General features: G+C 39.8%; 1 protein-coding gene across 4 annotated transcripts in view; it reads right to left on the minus strand.

The window, feature by feature from the left end:
• PCDH15 (protocadherin related 15) overlaps positions 1-23946 on the minus strand; it is a 358337-nt gene that overhangs the window by 192918 nt on the left and 141473 nt on the right. For all 4 annotated transcript variants that reach the window (XM_068416522.1, XM_068416519.1, XM_068416520.1 and 1 more), the window contains one exon: positions 7825-8031. In XM_068416522.1, coding sequence (XP_068272623.1) covers positions 7825-8031 — 207 coding nt within the window. The remainder of the gene's footprint in view (positions 1-7824; positions 8032-23946) is intronic.

The following is a 23946-nucleotide window of genomic DNA, read 5'->3' on the forward strand; positions in this document are numbered from 1 at the left end:
GGACACAGCCTCAAGCTGCGCCAGGGGAGGTTCAGGTTGGACATTAGGAAGCATTTCTTCTCAGCAAGGGTCATTAGCCATTGGAAGGGGCTGCCCAGGGACGTGGTGGAGTCACCATCTCTGGAAGGGTTTAAGAAAAGACTGGACATGGCACTTAGTGCCCTGGTCTAGTTGCCATGGTGGTGTCAGGGCAATGGTTGGACTCGATGATCCCAGAGGGCTCTTCCAACCTGGTTGATTCTGTGATTCTGTGACATAATTCTACAGAACCTGCCCCATCCAGAGTGGGACACACAACAGTCAGAAATAGCTGAATTCAATAAATTATCCACAAAGCAGCCTGATGTTCTTCCTCCCTGCACATTTTCTCAACCTGAATCCAAAATGCTTCTCCAAGGTTCACTCCTGCCCTGCCATTATTGTCATTCCTCGGTAATTAAAAAAGGAAACAGACCACCGGAACGTTCCCCAACCCCTCCAGCAGCGCAGGCACAAACACTCGAGCTAACTCTAACATGCACTAAGTGTCATAAAGAACAGCTACGAGGACAGATTAGTACCACAGAAGGAGAAAGAGAAACTTATTTTAGCAATCCAAAAACTCCTCTAAAGCACACGTTTTGGAAGGTTAAGATTATACTATTTAAATGAGAAACCATTTCAGTTGCTGAAAGCTACGTGAAAGAAATATCAAAGTATTCCAAATGAGCGGTTTCCTACTGCCTAAAGCTTTGCTGCGACTACGCCAGCTTTCAGTAAAATTAAAATTCACTTTACGGCTAGCAATGCAAACGGCAATCTCTTTTTTCCATGAAAAATTACAAAAGGTAATTGCCAATAATGGCTCACTTTGTAGACACTACAAAGTCAGTCAAAAATTTAATTTACAAACCCCCTGGTTAGTTGTTACAGTTCTTGCCTGTTATGCCATTTTGAACACTAATAAACTACTTTTTTCCTAATTTGTTCTTGAGAAAAACCAGCGATGGAGATCCCACACACTCCAAAGTCATCTATCCCATTCCGTAGCTATTCTTGTAGTAGAAATTTTATCGCAATGTGTAGTTAAATCGCCTTTACTGCAATCAGTGCCTATTTCTACTACCTTCCATGCACGTTGGACACACAAAGCAGTTTATTTCCTTAATCTTGGCATTGTTATGCTTTTAAATTTTTATTGTATTTTATGCTGAAAGTCTGCTCGACTTAACTGTGGCAGATACTGGGAGAGAATACAATTGTGGGAAACAATCCATCTATGTTGCCAACACTGTTTCCAACACTTTAATTTTTTAAACTATTATTTTATTTTGGGGCCTGGACTTAAGCATTGTGATTTCTGACTACATTACTGGGTCATGCAGCTTATCTCCAACAAATTGTTTAGCATATAATTTTAAGTAGAAAACTATCCGAATTCACACAAAAGAGTACCCATACAACCTGCAAGGGCCATTTCAAGCACGCAGTTCAAACCTGATATGGTTTGCATACTTCAAACTGACTAGTAGGTACTTTTTAAATTGAAAACATTTTTGTAATGCTTAAGATTTCTATAAAAACATTTAATGAACATAAAGCAATCACAACATAACCGCAGTACAACTTTATGGCGTAATGAATTTGGTCCGGTGTGTTTAAAGGGCTCTTTGCAGGCTTCACAAACCAAGTGACAGTCCCAGGCTGACAGAAACACCGACAAGGCAGAGAAAAATGAAAAAGGAAAATGGGAAATAAATCAATCAATCAATCACACAATTCAAACAAAAAGTAATTTTGCAAACATAATACCCAATACCTACGGGAATGCCACCTGGTGCAAGCTACAAAGAAAAACATGTGATATAAAATGAATACAAGTAAAGAAACACAAACCTGATACTGATGGACATCATAAAAGCAGGACATTTGGGGAAAAAATGATTACAGACAGAAATGCAATTAAACGAGACGCAGAAAGTGCTTCAATGCACTCAATAAACAAAGCCTGGGTTTGAATTTGTTCTGCTTGAAAATCTCTGGAGAAGTTCCTGAAAGTTTGAAAGCCTGTGTGGATGTTAACGTTACATCTCTGCTGCACTTGTCCTCCCACAGGGGCTTACAGCTCTTCCTAAAGCAGTTTCCTACAATTTACTAAGATTACACCAAAATTACATTATATTGTCAAGAATGAGCAGACAATTATACATATTCTGTACGTGTTTCAACATCCCCAAAGACTTTTTAGAGGGAATATATTTGGCTGTTACATTCTCCAGGGTAGCCAGACCAAGCTCCAAGAGCATCAGAACTGCTTAGGCTTCCCGACTGCTAGCACAGGCTTGTCTCCAAAAAGCTGCAGCAATAACAAAGATAATTTAATGACACATCTTGGTTTTCCAACATTCTTCGTGTGGAGGACAATCAGCACTGAAACGCCCACGGAAGAGAGTTGTTTTGTTGAAGAGATGTTTTCAGCATTTGTCCTCCTCATTTCTGGGTGAAAGTAGAAAATCTTCTCCAATCATGTCTTTCATTGAAAAAAAAAATCTGAGATTCACAGTCTTGCAGAGGAAAAGCAAGGGAGATTCTCAGTCCCACTGACAAGGGCTTTGCAATCAGGCTGTGTTGGCACTGACCTCGTTGCTCTTCTCTAACGTGTGTGAGATGAGTTCTCCAGGTCCTGATGAGATGGTCCTCCAGGTTCACAACAGCTTGGATGGAATAGTCAAGGTAGACACAGCATCTGGAGTGAATTTCCTGCCTCTTTAAAGTTACCATTAGATATCAGAAAAACAACCTGAAGTACAGCATCCTGAGAAGTCTTCGTGATGGCTTTAGTTGTAAAACCGCTTAGACCACAGAACGCAAGGAGGAGAACAAATCAAGCCTCAATTCTGAGCAACTGAAGAATGGAGGAGTAAACCAGGCCGAGAAGACTTTGCCAAGGGCATCCTATGAGTATTTTTTTCCTCCTTAAACATTTTTTTCTTTAAAGTGAGTTAATTTAAATAATATTGAATTGCACAAATTATAATAATAATAAAAAAGCCCTTCACCATTTACGTCATCTCCACTTTGGAGGAAAAGATGTCAGAAGTCTAATGAGAGAAGCAGGATGGATGCTGAGCAGTGCTTTAATTCTGAATTCTTTCCCTCACCACCAAAACCCCTCCAGACCCTGCCCAAAGCAAGGGCTGAGGCACAAGCACCACTATAAAGTCAGGCACTAAGAAGCACTGCAACACTTTTTAGACTTTGTCAAGTCGAGGTGCAAAGGGCCATGTCCCTCCCTGAACGAAAAGGTGGCAGAAAAGTTTTGAAAAAATCATCTTTGGTTCCTCATACAAAGGAGCCACTCCTGGGAGGGGGCAAGAAACAAATGTCAGCGTCTTCAGCACTTCCACTAACGAGCAATAGCATTTGTTTAAAACAGGGCAGATATCCAGACAAATTCCTTGAGGGCTCCGAGGATCTCCAAGAGAGAAAAAATAGCTTCAGAAGGCAGAAAACAGATATGCATCCTACCCAAACAAAGGCAGAAATACAATGCTACGGCAGCGATTCCATGGTAAGATTTTTATTTTTCCCTCTTAAGCGTCAAGATTCAGAAAAGATAAAAACCTATCTTTATAAATCCTAAAGAAAGCGAAGCAGCCTTTTTGCTTTGCCTTTCCCTTCTGTTTGTTTTAATCATTGTATTAACAGGCTGTTACATTTGGGAAGAATATTTCCTGAATTATTATTTTGTAATGTGACTATTAGTGTCACAGAAGTGCTATACAGGGATAGCAGTAGTACGAGGACTCTTCTCTCAAGAGAATACCGGCTGCAAAACAAGTTTAAACAATAACGGTGAAAGATATGAGCAATCAGGCAAATATTAGAGAAAAATGCTTCAGTATTTAAAATGCTTCAGTACTCCTGGATTAAAAAAAAAAAATAAAAATCCATTCTTTTTCCTTATCTGGATATATCATTGAAAATCCATAACCTGCATTTGTAGTTACATTGAGAAGTTATTTTATCCATTATTTGCTCTGGCCTCTCGGGTTGGTACTGAGACACCTTTATATAAAATAATCCTTCTTAGACCACTTAGTGCCATGGTCTAGTTGACAGGGTGGTGTAGGGGCAGCGGTTGGACTCGATGATCCCTGAGGTCTCTTCCAACCTGGTTGATTCTGTGTGATTCTGTGTGTGTGATTCTTTAAAATTTCCCCCAAGTTCTCTGGAAACACAGATGTTGAGAAAACCATTAGTTTGACTTCAACTTCATAGACAACGGAAGCATAAACCAAGAAACTGGTCTGGTAGAAGAAGATCTGGAGAGGAACCTATGGTCATAACTGACCTGCATCATATTCCACTGCCCAGGGATGCCGCACTGGGCTGCAGGGATTCACATGAGCGTCCGGGTTACCGCACAGGTCCTTTTCTGAATGCGTGCTGGGATACGTCAAATGCTTTTGTACACGTGCTGGCACACCTTAAACATGGCATCAATTTTGTGTTCTAACGAGCAATGCACAAATTACCTCACACACCGAGTTTATTCATCAAGACACTGCACGTGGTATCGGTAAACACCTTGGTCGTTGAGTAGCATGACATGGATACAAATGCTGAGTAGCTGCTTTCAACTTGGAAGTGAAATCCTGGGGTTTATTGTGTGCTCTTTTTTTAAGAGGCATTCAACAAGATTGAGCATACAAGGCAGTGAGGTGGTTACCGTGGAGCCTTTTCACCACCCCTGACCACCAGAGCAGAAGAAATTAGTACTCTATGTAAGCAAAGGAGTAAGGAAGCAAGTAGCTCGGGAAAGTCTTATGTAAACAAGCAATCAGATCCTACTGTTTAAATTCCTCATCTTGGGTTTGGTTTACTCAGGTCTTAAGGTACTCCTGGGGCTTAACTTAATTTATGCCATTTAAACAGACCACTTAATTATATCGGCACTTGGCAGTGCTGCTCTAGGTTAGACGTCTGCTTGCAACGTCACATCTATAAATTAATTTTTAGAAGGTTTATAGCAGGACTCTATTATAATTCCCACAGGGTTTAAATTTAGAACATGTTTTGGTTTTTTCTTAAGATACACAGCTAAGATGACCACTTTCTTCATGCATTTTTCTGAGGACAGGGAGTTATTTTAATATGATATAATGTCAACTGATTTGTCAGAAGACTGAATACTTTATGTAAGTTCAGGTCTATTCTTACTGAGACACAGCAATATTAATATTATTATTAATAATAATAATCAGCTGCCTAATACAGCCTGTGTTCAAGAATGACAAACTTCCTTTTCATCACCTTTGGATACAGATTATTCCAAGTTGTGTCAGTGGTCCCAACTGAAATACTTGCTGCAGATTAGACAGATTTGTGTATTATTAGTGATGCAATTTAAACCACAAATATTTGGGCCACACCTATGTTGAAATTTCTAGTGCAGGCAAACACAAGTATATTAATGAACCACCCTATTCAATATCCAAATATTGAGAGAACTTCACGGGAACACGCTGAGGTACTACAGAGAAGGCACAACACTAAAATGGGGAGCCCTATGGTCAAATTACTCTTCCATGCAGAAGTTCTTGAAATTAAATAGTTGCAGTTTGAGAGTGTACCAATGTCATGTGCTATACTAACCACCTGGTATTACACGATTCATTCCATGAGTCAGCCCAAATTCAGGATTTAGCAGTTCAAAGTAATCTTAATTATCACTCTCGTAGATGACCTAATATGTAGTTACATCAAAGAACCTTGTGTTATCAAATCCGCCTTTGACATCTTGTGGTTAGAGCTGTGCAACTGCCAGGGAAAGGTTAATCAGAGCACTATTAACTACAACCTGAAAAATCTCCAGAGGTTAATGAAGTCCAAAGCCTTTCTGTCATTCCTTTAGTGTAACGATATCATCTACTAGGAAATAGGAGAGGCCCCCAAAAACCACCCACATGGAAAACTACCACAAAAATTCAAGTGTTTAAACTAGGAAACTGAACCTGTCTTTAATTAAAACAGTTGTTTTGAATTATTTCAAGCACAACTGACTCAGCCCCTCCCTCACCAGCCATACTGCAGGACTTCTTTTACCACTCTGGGCTTTGTCTCCAGCTGGCCAGAAACCCTATTCCGAGCTTCAGACCATACCTCTCTAACGTGCAAGTCTATCGGTCTCACAGACAGACTTGCTTGGTTTCAGTCTTCCACTCTGCAGGTGATTAATAGCCTCCCTTTCCATTTTTACAAAGTTCATATGCAGTCACATGTGTTATAAGATGTGCACAAATAGCGTCCCAAAAATCCAGATTTCTGTAACAAACAGACATGCACCAAGGCATGTTGGAACCAAGGGGTTTTACTAGTACTTTCATGAAGGTGTGGCTAAAACAAAATAGACAGCAACTTGCTTAGGCTAAAAACATCTAAAAATACCCCCATATTTTTTTGTTCAATACACACAAGGATCACAGAACTAAAAGCAGCCTTCCAAGGAAATCTCTCAAATGAGTAGCCTAAAAAGGCCTTCGAACTGTGGACACCAACTCATATGATTTGCTTTCTGTTGTGTTCGGGCACACACCTCACAAACACATTTCATACAACACAATCAGACAACGTATTGTAAATATAAACACATACCTGATGCCTGCACACCTTTCTTACTCCTCTATTTAGCAACCCACAAGACCTCATTAATTTGATCAAACAAGAAAACTGCTTTGCTCTTAACAAAAGAATATTTCACAAGTCACACAGACCATCAGCGATGCCTGCTGATGACTGCCACGTGCACTTATTCCATACCTTTCATCCAGCCAGACCCAACAGCCATGGGTTGGGTCTCCAACTTGCTTTCCAACCCATGTTTATGAATGCCCATAAATTGACTGAGATATTTTAATGGATAAGCAGACGTTCTACATGAGTTTGGGCTTTAAAATAGCTTCTTAGGACAACAAGTCACTGTAACGCAGACAGTGACGTAGGAAGCATCTTTCAGTGACAACGGCCTCTTGTGTTTTTCTCAAAAATAATGAATTTGCCTATGTCAAAAGTGAAACTTTCAAAAATAGAAGATTGTTTTCAGACTATCAGATTAAGAACTTCATTAAATACTATTGGCATATACTATAAATATTACTACAAAACCGATGCCTACAACTTAGCTTTCCTTCTGCATCTGAAGAGAACAGAAACAAAAAAGAATAAAGGGGACAACTGGAGAGACAACAGTAATGAGAGGAAAAAGAAACATCACCAAAAAACACATAACAGCAACAGCCTTCGTGAGAACAGAAGAAACATTAGCCCTAGAGGCATGGTATTGTTACTACTCGGTTACTATTCTTTTGAAGATGTCCAATTTTTACTGAGAGTAACGTCAGTACCAAAATCTGGGCAGAGCAAAGAATGGATTGGACTTTTAGTCTCCTGCCCTCCTATTCCTCTTCTTCCTGGTTTGTTCAAACTACTACTTCCACTTTGAGCTTCGCTCTCCCATTTCCCCACACTGTCTGGCAGATTCATCCTTCTCACAAAATGCTTTTTTTTTTTCCTCTTTGCACTAACCATTCATCATCTCTAAAAGAACAGAATCTTAAGGAGAGCTGAGTAAAACACAGGTTAGTTTTTCAGTTCAGACACACTTTCAAGTCTATTTGAACTCAGAATGAAAACAAAAAAAACTGTAACAATGATATTTTTTTTAATTTATTGATCAAAATGGTTTTATCTCAATAAAAAAAATATGAAAAAAAAAAGAAAAACTTCTGAAAATAATAGAAATGTACACACTGGTATGACACTATAAAAGAATGAGAGACATACCTCCTCCACATCGTTGTCCAACACCACGATTTGTAGTGGAGAAGTCAGATTCTGGTTATCAGAGATGGTCGTTCCCACCGGGGAGGATTCCAGGATGAAGCCCTCATACGTAGGTCTAGTGAAGTAAGGCTTCTGATTGTTCTCATCAAGGACTTCAATATGCAGATTGGCAAAGGCAGGAAGAGGATGGCCGTTGTCTTGCTCAGCCTACAAAAACCACCTCATTTGTCAAAGGCTCTCAGCCAAGTCAGACTACGAACAGTTACTAACTGGTGTTGGCTTATATTTAAGAATCACAATCCTGTTATAAAAATTAATAACATTGTATAGATCACTCTATTATGAAACTTAGCATCGGGGAAAAATGAAATACCAAACAAAAATTAGCTAGGGTAGAAAAACAAGAAGACTTTCCATCACAGTAACCTTTTAAATAGTCACAATGAAACTCAAAAGCTATACAGCACACATGCAAAAATCACTCCTTAAACTACCAGTACTGAGTTTTGGAAAATCTTCGAAGGATGAAAAGAAACTGGGAAACTGCTGATTGTACAACAGAACCTCAACCTACACCACCAGCAAGAGAGTTAAAACCAAAAGACGACGGCAGCACACACAGACATATGGTACTTGCTACAGATTACTGGAAGAGCGTCTTCCCCTGGAGATGACACTTTCTCCCACTTCCCCAAAATCCATTTATCTAGTGTTAGATGAGTGGGATTTAATTCTGGTTTTGTCTGGTTTTGAACATCAAGCAAAATTCTTTACTTCAACCCCCACTACTCAATGGCAACGCCTCACCTACCAAGATTTACTCACTGATACAATTTCACCCGCTTTATTATCTTCAAACTTCCTAAACACAAAAGCACTAATTGCCCATTCCGGTGTTTTAATCCAGTCTAAAAGTATGATGTTGCCCTCTTCTGTTTTAATTTACTACCTATGACTAATTAAAGTAAATGAAAATAGGACATAGAAGACAACAAGTAATTTGTTCTTTATAAATTAAAGAGCAAACCAGTTTTAATCACAGTCCTGCACATGTCCCTGTAGCAAGGCAATAGTAGAGTACTGTAAGGCAGTCTCCTTCTCCTGCTCCTACAGCTTCATTTCCAAAATCTGGAAGCACGCAGACCCTGGGACTGTGAGAGTAGCACACTATTTATGTAGATGGGAAGGGAATTATGCAATAAACTTCTCAGGTGTAAAAATATTTCAGAAGAGAGAGAACAATACCTAAATTATTGTTGTTAACAGTACTTTTCGTTTGCAGAGATTTTCTTTTCATTCTGGTATCTCCCCCATTTCAAAACAGTTAATTCCTCATTTTTCAAATCCATCATCCGAGGAGACGCCTTCTGGAAACATACCATTTTGATTTCATCAACTAGTTATTTTTTCTTTCTATTTTAGATGCTTGGGGTTGTTCGTTTGTCTGGGTTTCTTTGTCTGCAAAATGTTAATTCTGTATAAAGCTTTGCTTTGTTTACCACACAACAATAGTATACTGTTGATAAAAACTTCCATTTCAAGTAAAAAGAAGTATAAACATAAAAATTGTTATTTTGTTCGAAGTAGGTGATGACACCTTTAGTAATTCATAAGAAGCTCACTGAAAACACTCAGTTCTTAAGGAAAAATGTCTTTTCCTCTCTAAAATACATCAGGATTACTCTTGACCAAGAGATGGGCAACAGCGATACTGGTGCAGATTTAAAAGCAGCCACCAACCGATCTGCTGGTACGTGGCTGTTCTCCGAGTCCCCAGGATAAGGTCAGATCTGGCAAGTGGATTTACATAAGCAGGCGCTTCTATCTGAAATTAATAAGGCTTTTCCTAGGAGACTGAATTTTGTTAATGAGACAAAACTCTCTTGAAAGAATTGGGAGTTCTGCTAGCTAATTCACTGGCACATTCAGATTTTGGTAATCAGGGTGCAGGAAGCAACTTATTTATCCACTGCTGTTCTTACACGCTTCTAGGATACAGGATACTTACCAGCGATCAAACCCGTAGTTGTCTCAAATAATTACTACCATATTAAGTATGAATATCTTTTTTTTTCAACCAGCTTCAATTATTTCTATTCAAATAAAACACATAACAGGAAAATAGTACACCAGGGCTCTGGTCCACCCAAGGAGACTGATGCTTCTGGGGGATCTCAACCAATTCTAAAGAGATTTGCATTAGCTGAGAAAGTCTGCCTTCACACAAGAGAATCACATATATCGGTTATATTAGCATTTAAAAACCTTCCAATTGCACGGAATTTCATTCTCCAGAGCAGCACTCAAACATCCTTAGGGAAATCCTGGTCCTGCTGAAGTTAACAGCAATGTTAAATTCAAATATAGTAGTAGCTGGCGATAGCAGTGGAGACTGGGTAAGGGAGTCCCAAATGCTGAACGTGATTTACAGAAGTGAGATTTCTTTTGGAGTTGATGCTCCACTGAATGAAAATAAACTTCACATGTAAAGACTAACATCACCAGCATTACTTGGAAGTACTCTGGCTACTGACCCAGTAGGATGAAACTTCAAAAATGTCCTGATATGGAGAGTGTTTGGCTAAATTAATATACTGAAAGCATGAAAAAAAAAAAATCACAGAAAAAAGTCTGCTCTATGAGCAACAGATATGGATTCAACTCTATTTTATAAGCAGATTTATGGCTGAGCATCGTTAAATATTCTGTTTCATTTCAAGAAAAATAGGCCTCTTGACAGTAAAAAGTTCAGCAACTGCTACAAGTTCCTTCATAACAGACCTGGATGTTCCTTGCAACTGCTACGGAGAGAAGCTAAAAAAAGGGAAATGCAAAGAACAGAGGGTCCCAATGTTCCTAACAGCTGGAACTGCTGCAAGAAGGCTTTGCTTTAGTGAGCACAGACCCCATCCCGGGTTAAAAGAGGAAATATTCATCCATGCAGGGTGTTTACACCATCACCACAGCACTGCGGTGTCTTTCCGACGGCAAAGACAGTGCTCTAAATTACACATGGTCAAATACAAAGAAGGATTTGTGCTCCTAAGACTGGACTCTCAAATGTTAGGCCCTGAAGACCACAATTACAATGAAAAGGATTCCTTCCTCAGCAGGCACTTCAACTCCAAAGCACTTTGGTTTTGCAGGTGCTTTCCTTTTTGTTCACCAGGTTGGGTACACAGGTCAAAATCATTAACTTTGGCCTCCCCATGTACACAGTTAAATGTTAAAAAAAACCCCAAACAACCAGTCCTAATATTCCTAAGAGCAGAAAGACAAAGAGAAGCTCTTCCTCTCTTTGAAAAGATTTAGCTGAAAGCTGGATGGGAGAACAAATTGGTCATTTCCTTACAAGGCCTCTTCCAAACTCGTTCTGTTTTAAGCCACTGGAAAATACAAATAATTGTTCTTTTCCTAAAGGCCTGTTGGCCTTTACACATACTGATGGGTCCAACAAAGCACATGAAAAACTAGAGAAGAAATTACTAAGATGCTACTTAAATATCCACTTTCAAACAACATTTTTTTTAAGAAAACATTTTCTCTAACAGTCACTTCTTTTTTTCTTTTGTTTGATACAAAGAATTTCATACAAAAGATGAGAAATTGATGTGTTCTCATATGTGACATAAACATATTCCCAGAAGCAATGTTTGGCTAGGAGCAGTTCTCATACCTTTGATGCATAACCCTTCATAACTCTCCAAAAATATACAATACCTGTAATATTGCCAATTTTTTGCTGCATTCCCCTATTCCTTAATTTTTTCTTGTTTTTTTTTTTTTTTTTTGAGTGGTGTTTTTGGTTGGTTGCTTGCTTGCTTTTTTTAAAGAGATGAATTTATCTTTAACATAAGTCCTTCCAGACATCCAGTGTCATTAGTGAAAAGAGCTTGCTGGCCACAGGTTAAGCATCTTTGCTTCCTAACACATATATTGAAGCACAAAGAATAGATAATTTACTTTTTTTTCAGAAAGAAAGCCACTGATATTTAAGACACAAAGCATTCTGGTTCTAGTCCCCAAAAGAACATGTTTTGCTGTCAAAACGATGAGTGACCTTTCAAATAATCCCAAGGATATCATATGAACTTAAATGGATGTCACAGTTCTTGAGGGAAAAGAGCAGTCTGAAGTGAGGCCGGCTAGATTGTTCAGATTGAAGATATACCTACGTAAGGAGGCACTAAAAGAGCAAAAACCAACCCGTGTGCAATGAAGCCTTCATCACAGCGACGTACATGGTGATGAAGATGTTAGACTTCCATGTTGTTATGAATACTACCTCTGGGAGAACAGCAGGTACCTTCACACTACCCTCAAGATGCACAAAGAAAGCAGCACAGATTTATACTCTGGCAGCTACTGCTTTAGGTGAGTAGCTGAATGCACCTAAGGAAAAAAAAAGGACAAAATAATGTGGAATGTGTTAAATAATTCTCAAATCAAAGATGTTTAGCTACATTATTATGTCATCTGCTGCTTGAGCAGTTTAAGCGCAGCGTTGAATATTTACATGCAGTTTGCAGAATGCTTATAATTGTGGTGGCCAACACACCATTTTATCCTTATGGAAGGTGACTGGTGATGACGCGAAACCAGTGACACCAGAGGCATTGTACAAGGAGTGAAGAGCAACTGACTGGGTTACAACTTGAAGACGTAAGGAAGTTGTTTCTCCTTCAGGAGACAGGCTACATGTACACACAGCACGGGAGAGTAGAAGTGAGACCTGCAAACTGGTCTACAAGAATGTCTGAGACTCAAGGAAAGCAAAGGTAGGTGGACATTTCCTCCAGAGGCAGCAGATTCGCAGGCTTGGACAAGAGCATGGTGCTGATGAATGGTGCTGCAGGCGCTGCCCAGCGTGAACCACCCCTGGTAAATGGCAGGAGGGCTCTGAGTGAAGGGGCTCACGCTGGAAGGGTCTGGAGGGTCTGACCTACGAGGAATGGCTGAGGGAGCTGGGGTTGTTTAGCCTGGAGAAGAGGAGGCTCAGAGGTGACCTTAGTGCAGTCTACAACTACCTGAAGGGAGGTTGTAGCGCAGTGGGAGTCGGCCTCTTCTCCCAGGCAACTAGTGATAGGACAAGAGGACACAGCCTCAAGCTTCGCCAGGGGAGGGTCAGGTTGGACATTAGGAAGCATTTCTTCTCAGCAAGGGTCATTAGCCATTGGAAGGGGCTGCCCAGGGAGGTGGTGGAGTCACCATCTCTGGAGGGGTTTAAGAAAAGACTGGACATGGCACTTAGTGCCATGGTCTAGTTGACAGGGTGATGTCAGGGCAATGGTTGGACTCGATGATCCCAGAGGGCTCTTCCAACCTGGTTGATTCTGTGATTCTTTCTTAGGTATTTAACAACATCATTTCATGTAGTCTGCAAACTGCAGCGGCAACTAACCCGAGAAGCAACTGCAGAGACCTTTTAAGTATTTCAACAGCACCCATGATGAAGATGAATTATTTCAGCATTTGCTCACCCCTCCTTCAAAAGTTCTCACCTGGTCAATACAAGAAGATAACATCTGCCCATCACCTAGCACTTGGACAGAACTGACAGTGCTCAGAAGGGACAAGATTTCTGTAGGGTGGAGGGGAAGAGTGAATGAATTTTACTAGAAAACCTGTTGGAATGAAAGTTTGGATAGGTTACCTTGAAATATAGGTTTCCTACAGACCATTATAGAGCAGACTGACTTATAAAGGCTTGCATTTCATTTAGCCTTCTGGCTGAAGCGATGTCTACATTAAACAGCTATTTGAGAAAATACAGAAACGCTCCTGGGAGCAGACTGGGATCTCATCTTTGCTGCTTTAAATATTTCCTCACAAGAATCATTCCTTTCTTGGTGTAAAACTCAAGCTTCAAGAAACTCAGGTTCAGAAACCTTTCTTCTTCCTTTTGCATACAACTTTTATCAGGCTAAAATTCCCTCCTGAAAATGCCCACTCTACACGTGTCTTTAGATCCACGGGGAAAAGGGAATACGAGCATATTCTAAGCAGCACTACTAATTATTCCCATATTCCTTTGTTCTGTGTTTTTTCTTGATTTACTGGGAAATCTGGCACACGCAACCACCCACGTAACAGTATGTTTCTGATCATTTTTTTAATTCATACATTGCCTTTCTCACTCAGTTAAAATAGACATGCTGTGCTTGCCAAAATGATGAAAACGCTGGAAATAGTGTCTAAAATAACAATACAACTTATCACAGACCTCCTGACCCCAAAAATGAAGGTTATCACCATCTAATAAATAACTGGGCCAATAATGTCTAAAATCTAAAAAAAAAAGTGCAAAACTAAAAGAAGAAATACTAGTGGTGAAAACAGTCTAGTTTACACCAGTATCAGCCCTAAGAATTTTTCGTGGAACCCATGCAACCAACCAGTCCATTAAAATGAACTTTTTCAGGCACTACTTGACCAAAGGGTTTGCTGAAATTAGTGCCACCAGTCTGCTCCTCTTCACAGCCGAAGCTTTTTGATCCCAGTTAGGTCCTAAAGTCATTTGCTCTGTGCTATCACAATCCTCTTAATTCCCTGAGCAACTTAATACTTCCCTTCAACAAAATGGATTTGAGACATTTTTCTCCTTGTGCTTCTGTAGCCTGAGCCTGTTATACCTACACCAATGAGTTTAAATTCTGGATATTGTTTCTTTAAAAATGGGATCAAACCATTGTGTTTTCTCTGCAGGACACAGAATGCGAAATGCAGAAGTCACAACAATGTACTTAAACTTACTTTCGTTATCACACATGAAATATCCAGAAGTAGATGAAAAATTTCTTTGACGGATAAATATAACTTTAAATTTTTATTCCATGGCTAGACTGATTTTTAATAACATTCAAAAATCACGGCTTACTTGACATAATTGTATAAAATAATGCTACAACTTTTATTTCTTCCAATTCAACGACACCTATACCCCAACGCAGAACTGTTTAGCTTAAGGTTGAGATAAAGCTTGCAAAATCTCTGCACCATCACGCGTACAATCCCACGCAAAAAAAAAACCTGCCACCGCATCTTAGGTACTTAAATGTTCACGTGAAGCAAACAAAAACCCAGAATGCTATTCGAAGAAGATTCACAATATACCTAAAAACTGACCTTTGGCTTTTCTGAAAGGTAAATGAGCATGTGCTTTTGCTACTGGAAGTTAATGTGGGGTTTAGAACTGATGCATCCATTTAAGCATGCTGTAAAAAGAATTACACTAGGCTTTACTGCCAGAAAATACCAACCTGAATGAGACAGAGAGAACCTCTAGCAGGCTACTAGAGCCTCTCATAAAGACCAAAGAGACTGCCACTCTGTATCCTGTAAGTTACATCATTTTTTCGGTCCAGTTACCTTTTCACAAGCATCCCAGCAAGAACCATAAATTCAGTTGCCATAATTGCATCCAGTCTTGCACTCATCTCCTTCCCAAAGACCATCACAATCCTCTGTGCTGCCCCTGCCATCGGTTATACCCTAGCATTTCAAGAGGTGCAGTAAAAGAAGGAAGGAAAAGCCTCTGGCAAACACATTTGATAGCTCACTAAAGGAGATGGAGTACTGGAGAACTGCAGGCAGGTCACTTCAGATCTTCTGTTAATACAAGAACAAGGAAAGAGCCCAGAAACTTCAGACACTCAAAACTTGACTTCAAGCTGTGAAGAAGATGGAAACATCATATAGTATTTAAACCAATGTAATTAAAAAAAGGAGCAGTCAGCACAGCTAGAGAAGGAAGGTCAAGTCTGACAAAGATGCTTCTTTTAAGTGTATTACTGAACTGGGAGATAAAGGTGAAAGTAGGGACATAATTTATCTAGATTTAGGGTAAGCTTTAGGATTGTACATCACAGACTGGATTAATTTACAAGGTCAGAAAGTACAGCATAAGGAAAGAACTACTGAAATGGATTAAAAATTGGCTTAAGGACAAGCAGTACAGAGTCTCTTTAGAACACAGAAGAAATTTGACTTTACCATCAGTGAAGCTTGTGATATGGCAGTGAAATGAAATCGGCACGTAATGTGTCTAGACACTAGGCTTAAAAAAAAACAAAACACACATTTTTTCTTCATGTATCAAGGGTGACTTCAGTATCTGCAAGGCTTATGACGCTGTAGTGCAGTGAACAGTAACACTTACAGCTGCCCATCTTTCCAAATCATGAAACTCTTTCTTCTTCCCTTCAGTTAAAGAAAATGCCAACTATGAAGTTATTATACCAAGTATTAAGTGATAGGTGTTTTTTCCTCCACCCTTTTTTTCCTCTCCTTATTCACAAAAACAAACCTGCCTCTGCACTCAGATTTTCAATGCTGCATCAACTCTCAATTACACACAAGACAGAAAAAAAGGCCACCTCAAAGAGAACAGAAGTTTCCAGACTATTTGGACTAGATACGCTTTTGTGACAGTGATAAACCAAGTGAAGTAATTGAATACTGAGTTCACATAACGGATGAACATTTGAAAAGCCAATTTAAAAAGCAGTTATGGTACTTAATACCTACAGGAGATGCACAGCAGTTCAACCAAACTAATGATTTTGAAGATTTCATCACTGTCAGGAAGTGGATTGAGCATCTATTTAATGAAAACACGTTTCTTCCATTCTTTTTCTAATCTGTCACGATGAGTACAAACCCACTCTTATTTGTTCAGTTCATGTTCTATTTTGAGGCAGAGCAATCACCCTGTTTCCCATTATAGCTGATACAAGCTACTGTTGTGCAAGAACATCAGAGGAGACTATCTCCAGCTGCATTTCAAGAGAGAGGGACAAAAACAAAGCAGTTCCAAAACAAGGGCAAAGTATTTTTGGAAAACCATACTTGTCATGGGGTCTGTATTTTATTTTCCACTATACTCAGAGAAATTTGAGAGAAAACACCAATATTTAGGAAGATAAGCTTTTTATAACATATAGGTTACTTCCTAGAGGCCTATCTAACAACAATCACTGTCAAGTTTTCTCAAAGTTCTCAACTGCCGCAGCCCAGACATACTTCAAACTAATAAGTCTTTATCATGTTGATTAAACCAAATAAATGGGACATTACTCTTCATCCTGAAATCCCTATTTGCATCATTTTAAAATTTAGATGAGCAAAGAATAAGCACAAATCCTCTTAAATGCAAGAAAATATATATAGATACACTGGAAGAGGGGAAAATTAGAGCTACCCTAAACAGAGATAACAAATAAAGGTCAACAGATGCATGGAGCCAAGAGATCAAAACAGGATGAGAAGAGATGGAGGCTGACATTATTACAAAAACCTACCAAACACTGCAAATATGAAGTTTCTGAAATGGTGGAAAAAAGTTAGATAATTCAGGACTAAGTCTCAAAAAGACATGGACTTTGGACCATTTCTGTAACAGCAGTGCAGGAATTTCCAGTCTAGCGAGCCTCAGTTGATGTATATCTTCTCATTGCCTGCTAGCATTGTGTTTTCTGTTGGTGTTTTCTGAAATTCATAATAAAAGAGCAGCATAAGATGAATTGTACTAGTTCAGACCAATAATCCATCCAGTGCAAAACCACAGTTGCAGCTGCAGCCAAAGACAGAACCCTAGAGAAGAACGTAAGCAGCTCAGATTTCCCTGGATTTTTCTTTATATCAATAGATTTTTCTTCCACGAGCCAGCCCTGCCTCCCCTTGAGCCCATGCCAACTTTCAGCCCCACATCGCTGCCTGCCAAAGCAGACAGACCATATTAGATGAAGAACAACCTTATTTTATCTGTTTTAAACTTGTCACCTGCTTGTTTCATTTGATAACTCCTAGCTCCTGCATAGCAGGAGACGGTGAACTATTGACTCCTCTTCACTCTCAGAACTGTGACACTATATTTTACGGGTGTCTAACATATCTTCTTCCTTCCCCACCTGATATGAACCTGCTTCAGCTCTGCTCTGTCCTTTTTGGGATAGAGACCCGAGCTGTGCACTGTGGTCAAGACACACGTACCGCCTGGGTCTCTACAGTACCACAGTGACTTTTCCTCTCTTCTGTTCTCTGTGTTTCATAATGATTTCTAACACTCAATTTGCCTTGCAGCAAACCTGGGCTGCATTAGGAAAAGCATTGCCAGCAGGTTGAGTGCAACTTAGCACCAGTGAGACACATTTGGAGTGCTGGGACCAGTTCTGGGTGAAAAAAAAAAAAAAAAAAAAAAGGAAATACAAGTTACTGTATTTAAACGTAAGAAGAAACTCTTTTAACCTGAGAATAGCAAAACACTGGACTAGGTTTCCCAGAGAGGCTGTGCAGATGGCACATATACACTTTGCTTTCTGCCTTCAAAGGGCACATTTATCCACAGCTTGGTCCTGAGACCGTTGCTGAAGCTATGCTTTCTTGTCATGCAATGCATTAAGCTTTGAACAGTTTTGAGAGCAATGGCCAGGAGAGATCAATGAAGTTCCCAACAGGAACAGAGAAACCAATTAACCTCCAGTGCGAGTAGTAGGAGAGCATCAGTTTCTGCCACTTCTGCTGAGATCCATATCAGGGAAAATCATGCACACTGCAAAGGGCTTAACTACACTGGAACGGCCGATACATGTACTGGGAGCATCTCTCTGATCCAAAGTACCTCCACCAGAAAGGAAAAGTGGCCTTTCCAGCTCCCAGGAGGTTTCTTGGGATGGGCAGGAGAGCAGGCACGCAAATTCATGCCATGCCAGTATCACAACAGTAATCAAACGTGTGCACCAGTGGATGGTACTTTGTATTTGTAGCCCAGCTTCACGCACGATCTTCCTTCACTAATATGGAATTTGGTCTGGCTGATACTCAGTCTCTACATGCACACTCAAAGCAAGTACAACTGACTTACTCAAACCTCCTGTGCCTAGTCACAGCCTATATGAACAACACAGCCAATTCGGCAGAGGGAAGCCGCCTAATAATTGGAAATCACAGAATCACAGAATCAACCAGGTTGGAAGAGACTTCAAGGATCACTGAGTCCAACCGTTGCCGTGACACCACCATGGCAACTAGACCAGGGCACTAAGTGCCACGTCCAGGCTTTTCTTAAACCCCTCCAGGGATGGTGACTCCACCACCTCCCTGGGCAGCCCCTTCCAATGGCTAATGACCCTTGCTGAGAAGAAATGCTTCCTAATGTCCAACCTGAACCTCCCCTGGCGAAGCTTCACGCTGTGTCCTCTTGTCCTAGCGCTAGTTGCCTGGGAGAAGAGGCCGACTCCCACTTCACTACAACCTCCCTTCAGGTAGTTGTAGACTGCACTAAGGTCACCTCGGAGCCTCCTCTTCTCCAGGCTAAACACCCCCAGCTCCCTCAGCCGTTCCTCGCAGGTCAGACCCTCCAGACTCTTCACCAGCTTGGTCGCCCTCCTCTGGACTCGCTCCAACACCTCAACATCTTTCTTGAAGTGCGGGGCCCAGAACTGGACACAGTATCACACTCCATGCAAAGATCCAAGCTGGGAGAGTAGACAGAGTAGATATTACTGCTGGGAAGTTCAACATCACTTCTTGCAGAACGGGACCCCAAACCAGTCTTCTTGTAAGACTGGAATTTCAAATAGTCCATTCAACTCTGACACATGGCGTTGACCTGTTACCACCTAAACAACACGGAAATGCAATCCCACTAGAGCATTGTTTCTATGGCAGTATCTGTCACGAGGTTAATGCCAGTCTGACTGAAACACTATCTGGGGGTAACAGATTTTTGAGACAGGTACATAAGGTACGGAAAATACTCTGGAAGGATATTCTTCAAAATGTTCTGCCCAGCTGCAGCACGGTGTTGAAGTACACTTCTGTTACCAACACTGTTGGGAAGGCACCAAAAAACCCAAGCATCTGTGACACAAAGCAATTCTTTTTCTAAGAGTCTATTCCCCAAGAGCCATAAAACTCTCAGACGCAAGGAGAAATCTTATTAAAAAGTCAGGCTACAAATGTTATTTGAAGTTGGGAAACTTATTCCTCCCCTGCCTTTTTTCTTTTTAAATCTAATTGGAGTTTTTAATCGAGATGACCAATTTACATGAATTCTTCACGATTTCCCAACAGCACAAATACAATCAAGTATAACAGACAGAGGTTTAAGAATTATCCATACAGGTTGGATGAAAACCTACTCTAAAACTACATTATAAATTTAATTTCCCCAGTACACAGGTGTCCACATGAGATTAACAAAACATTCCTCTATTTTTCCACCTCATGGTATAATATTCAAAGTGTTTTTAGTCATTAATACAAGTACCCCCATGCCATTAAAAATGGAAAACCAATCCTTGCAAGAGCAATAAAATTCCTACCCTGATTTTGAACCTGACACGAACGCATTTCCTTTACACTGGAGAAAATTTGAGGTATCGATTGTTCTAGGTAAATAACATACACTAGAGAGAGAAAACCATAAAGTGAAAAGACTTCATTAACCTCAACATACTTCCAGTCTTTTCTCCTATTGCAACTCCTACAGGTTTTATAGCAATCCTGAATGAACATAATTCTAGATTCTTCCTTACTTACTGGATACCAACTCACCGCAACATTGATGTGTTGGAGAACCAGAGCTGATGTCTGCCGTGTATCCTCAACTGGTTATGCAACAGTTGGTAAGAAAATACTTTCCCTACCTCCTTTACTGTGTATTACTATTCATATTTTCAGTAGGACCACCTTGGGTCTTGACAGAGTTGACAAAATTTCTGTAATCTTAGTAAATAATATGGCTATTTGTTTATTTAGAGGAGGATCACTTTTTCCTTTACAAGATACCGAGACAATCTAAGAAGTCATTGTGCTTTTAAGTATTTTATAAAGCAAAAACTCTTTGTGATTGTGATTTGCTAGTGACAATTTCTCCCCCAAATCTCCACATACACACTCTTTGGGCCAGACTCACAACCCTTGTGGCAGTGTAGCTACTCGTCCTCAGCCCACTCCAAAAGCCACACGAGTCCCTGTGAACTAAACTACCACTCGGCATGAGTAATTTTATCAACTCCTGGTCTCTTACAGGTGTGGTAAATTCCTCTGCGTGGTAGCATTTCCATTCGTTAGTATTTCATGGACTGTGTAAGCCTTCAGTAGTCCATCCAGTTTGCAAATTGATTTTAACAGAACTATCAGGTTAGATTTTTGTCTGATTGATAAATAAGCAATGTTCAAATAGGAAAGGATCAAAGTGCATCACTTCGATTAATTTTGCTATTTGTTTCATGATATACACACTTAAAAAAAAAATAAAAGAACTCACTGACACTTTTTAGAGCTAGTAACAAGAACGTAGGCTCACGTCTACAGTGCAGTGGTCACGTTTTTTCCAGAAAGGTGATCAAAGCTGCTGCCGTTTTCTTCAAGCAGCTACATCCCCTTATACGAACAAAGAGGTATCAGAGGTGAAGTTAATTCTGTTGAGAGCTAAACAGATTACATGCCTTCCTGTTACAAATCATTGTCCTCCAGAGGAAAGACAGCTACCGTAGTGACAATGCCAAGGAAATGGAGTTTTAATAGTTTTATTATTTTATTAAGAATCTCAGGAGACGTTTCAGCAAGGCTGCAGATCAAAGATGTAATTATTTTTTAGCCTTTGAGGTTGCTGAAAGTGTGCTCCCTCTCACTGTAGCTTTGGTTTGACTTCTCTAGCAACGACCTTCTGTAAAGCAGGACCGTCTGCTCCAAAGGAGATTGTTCTCTCTCCAAATCGTCTGCTCTCCAGAGACATGAAAGTCCCTGCCTTCATGGACATAAATCTTTGAATGACACACATATGTATTTATAAATAAAACTTACTCCAAAAGCAGTAATTGATTTCAAAAAAGGAATTAGTATTATGGGGGGTGTTTTTGCATCTCAGGAACAATCTTTTGTAACAGAAGAAAGAGTTAGTAAAGGGAAAGAACACCTACGAATCATAACGTTCACAGCCTTACACATTTTGGGTCTCGTATAGACTATACTTTTAGTTACAGGATTATTAACACCAGAAAGCCCTTCCAGTTTAAAGGCTCTAAATCCACATGCTTCTTGTGACAGCCTTGCAGTTGCCACATGGAAATTTCCATGAGACACACAAAAAAACCTGTGTTCTTTTGTAAAAGCCCCTGTTGCATTGCAGGGAATGGAAGTGACAGGCCCTAGGAGGGCCAACGAGTTTGCCTCCTTGCTTGTCATCAAATATCTTCTGGAGATAGCAGGGAGGCTGAAAACCAGCATTTCTTATTAAGAAGTTTAGCTTTTTCCATTGTCTCCCTATTTGAGAATTCAACATTTATCAGCAATGCAGTTTGTATACCACAGATGAGCGCACCCATTTCCTCTCTGCCTTACCTCACACGTTCTAATATTCATGTATTGACTTAACCACCTTTTCCATTTCACTGCTTTCCATAATATTTTGGCAGAAAAAAAAAAATTGATCTCCTGATATCAGAGGGAATATTTTAAAGATTAAGTTTAGTGAGTCCTGCAAAACCAGCAAATTTTCTGTTTAAAGGGAAACATCACACATTGCACCCCTCCAGATAAAACAGAATCAGATTCAACAACTTCAATACTGTGAGAAACGCAAACTTGAGAAATGTGCAAAATGAGAATCTGAAGATTTGATTTGGTACCAGCCTGAGACATTACACCAGTTCAAAAGGTCCCTGAACAACACAGCATTAAAACTTTTATTATTCTAGAAGGTAGTATGTTATCATTCTTACAGACTGATAATTTTCCTTTATTATCCCCTTGACTGCACATATAACACAGCAATATGAACCTACTAATGCCCATAAACATTTCCATTAACAACAGAGCTTGTTATTTAGGCACACAGAATGTGGCACCAGACCAGTGTAATTGATTTTTTTAATTGATGTATTGTGCTACTGTATATGGCTGCTGAATTTTAACACCACCACCAACACAACCAAAGCACTATAGGGCTTTAACCCATAACTTCTTAGCATATTCATTTAGATATTAACCCACCTAAGTTTCTTCATATGTCTCAGTGACAGTGGAACTCTACAATAGGAAGTAAGCTCAAAAATAGATGATTATAAAAAATATGCAACCACAAATTATTTCACTCTAAGCATATACAAGCTTTGTACTGTGATACACACACAATCAACTGAGGTAGGAAATTAACACAAGTATTTACAAAGATGCAGAGTTATTCAAAATTTCTGTAAGCTGCAATTTTACTTCCTCTTCAGTCATACTATAACCAGTATGGCTATTTGTTGAGCTAGCAATAGTATGGCACATGATCTCAAAGAGGTTCACAGGCTGGTACAGAAGGAGCTGCTCTTGCCAAAGGGACTGCCTGCTGCCATTGCCACCACTAACACCCCTCAAAACATCAGGGGGTAGGAGAGACAAATAAAGAATTCTTACCACATGAGTGCAACCCTTGTATTTGGAAATAGATTAAATACTAATGAACAGCAAGAGCTTTATAAGATCCCTGTGTAAAAACATGCTGCAGTGTGGAAATCCCACTCTTTATTCTACACGAAATACACTGATAAATATACAAGTGCTCTACTACTTAGAGACTACTGCGATTCCTTTCTCTTTTATTTGCTCCTCTGCTGACCAATAAATACAGCAAAACCTATACAATTTTCTGTGCCGTTAGACAAACGGCTTCAGGGACAGCTCCAGACCGTCTCCAAAAGAACCAAACAGAATTCTGCTCTATTCTCATCTTTACTGACCTGACTTCTGCAGCCCGTTCACACAAATTTCACCTCCAGCAAAGCTTATGGCTCTGTACAATTTTGCTCACAGTAAAATTAAGAGCTTACTACATTTAACAAGTTTAGCTATTTAATATTGATATCACCACCTCCTATTCTTTTCCTCATAATCCTCAGATTGGCAAAGAAAGCAGCAAATACTGAAAATATTTTATACTTGCAAAACTGGGACTCGGTAACCAGATGAAGATACATTTTGAATCTTCCTGTAGAGACACACTCTTCACAACTAACTGATGTGTGCTTTGATCTCTTGGCTCAGTTAAGAAGAACTGCAGACTGTTATCGAGACGGAGTGTAAAATTAAGGACAAAGCAGCGTGTACAAAAGAGGAGGGAAGCCACCTCTC

This window comes from Nyctibius grandis, chromosome 20 (assembly GCF_013368605.1).
Source record: "Nyctibius grandis isolate bNycGra1 chromosome 20, bNycGra1.pri, whole genome shotgun sequence".
Taxonomy (NCBI): domain Eukaryota; kingdom Metazoa; phylum Chordata; class Aves; order Nyctibiiformes; family Nyctibiidae; genus Nyctibius; species Nyctibius grandis.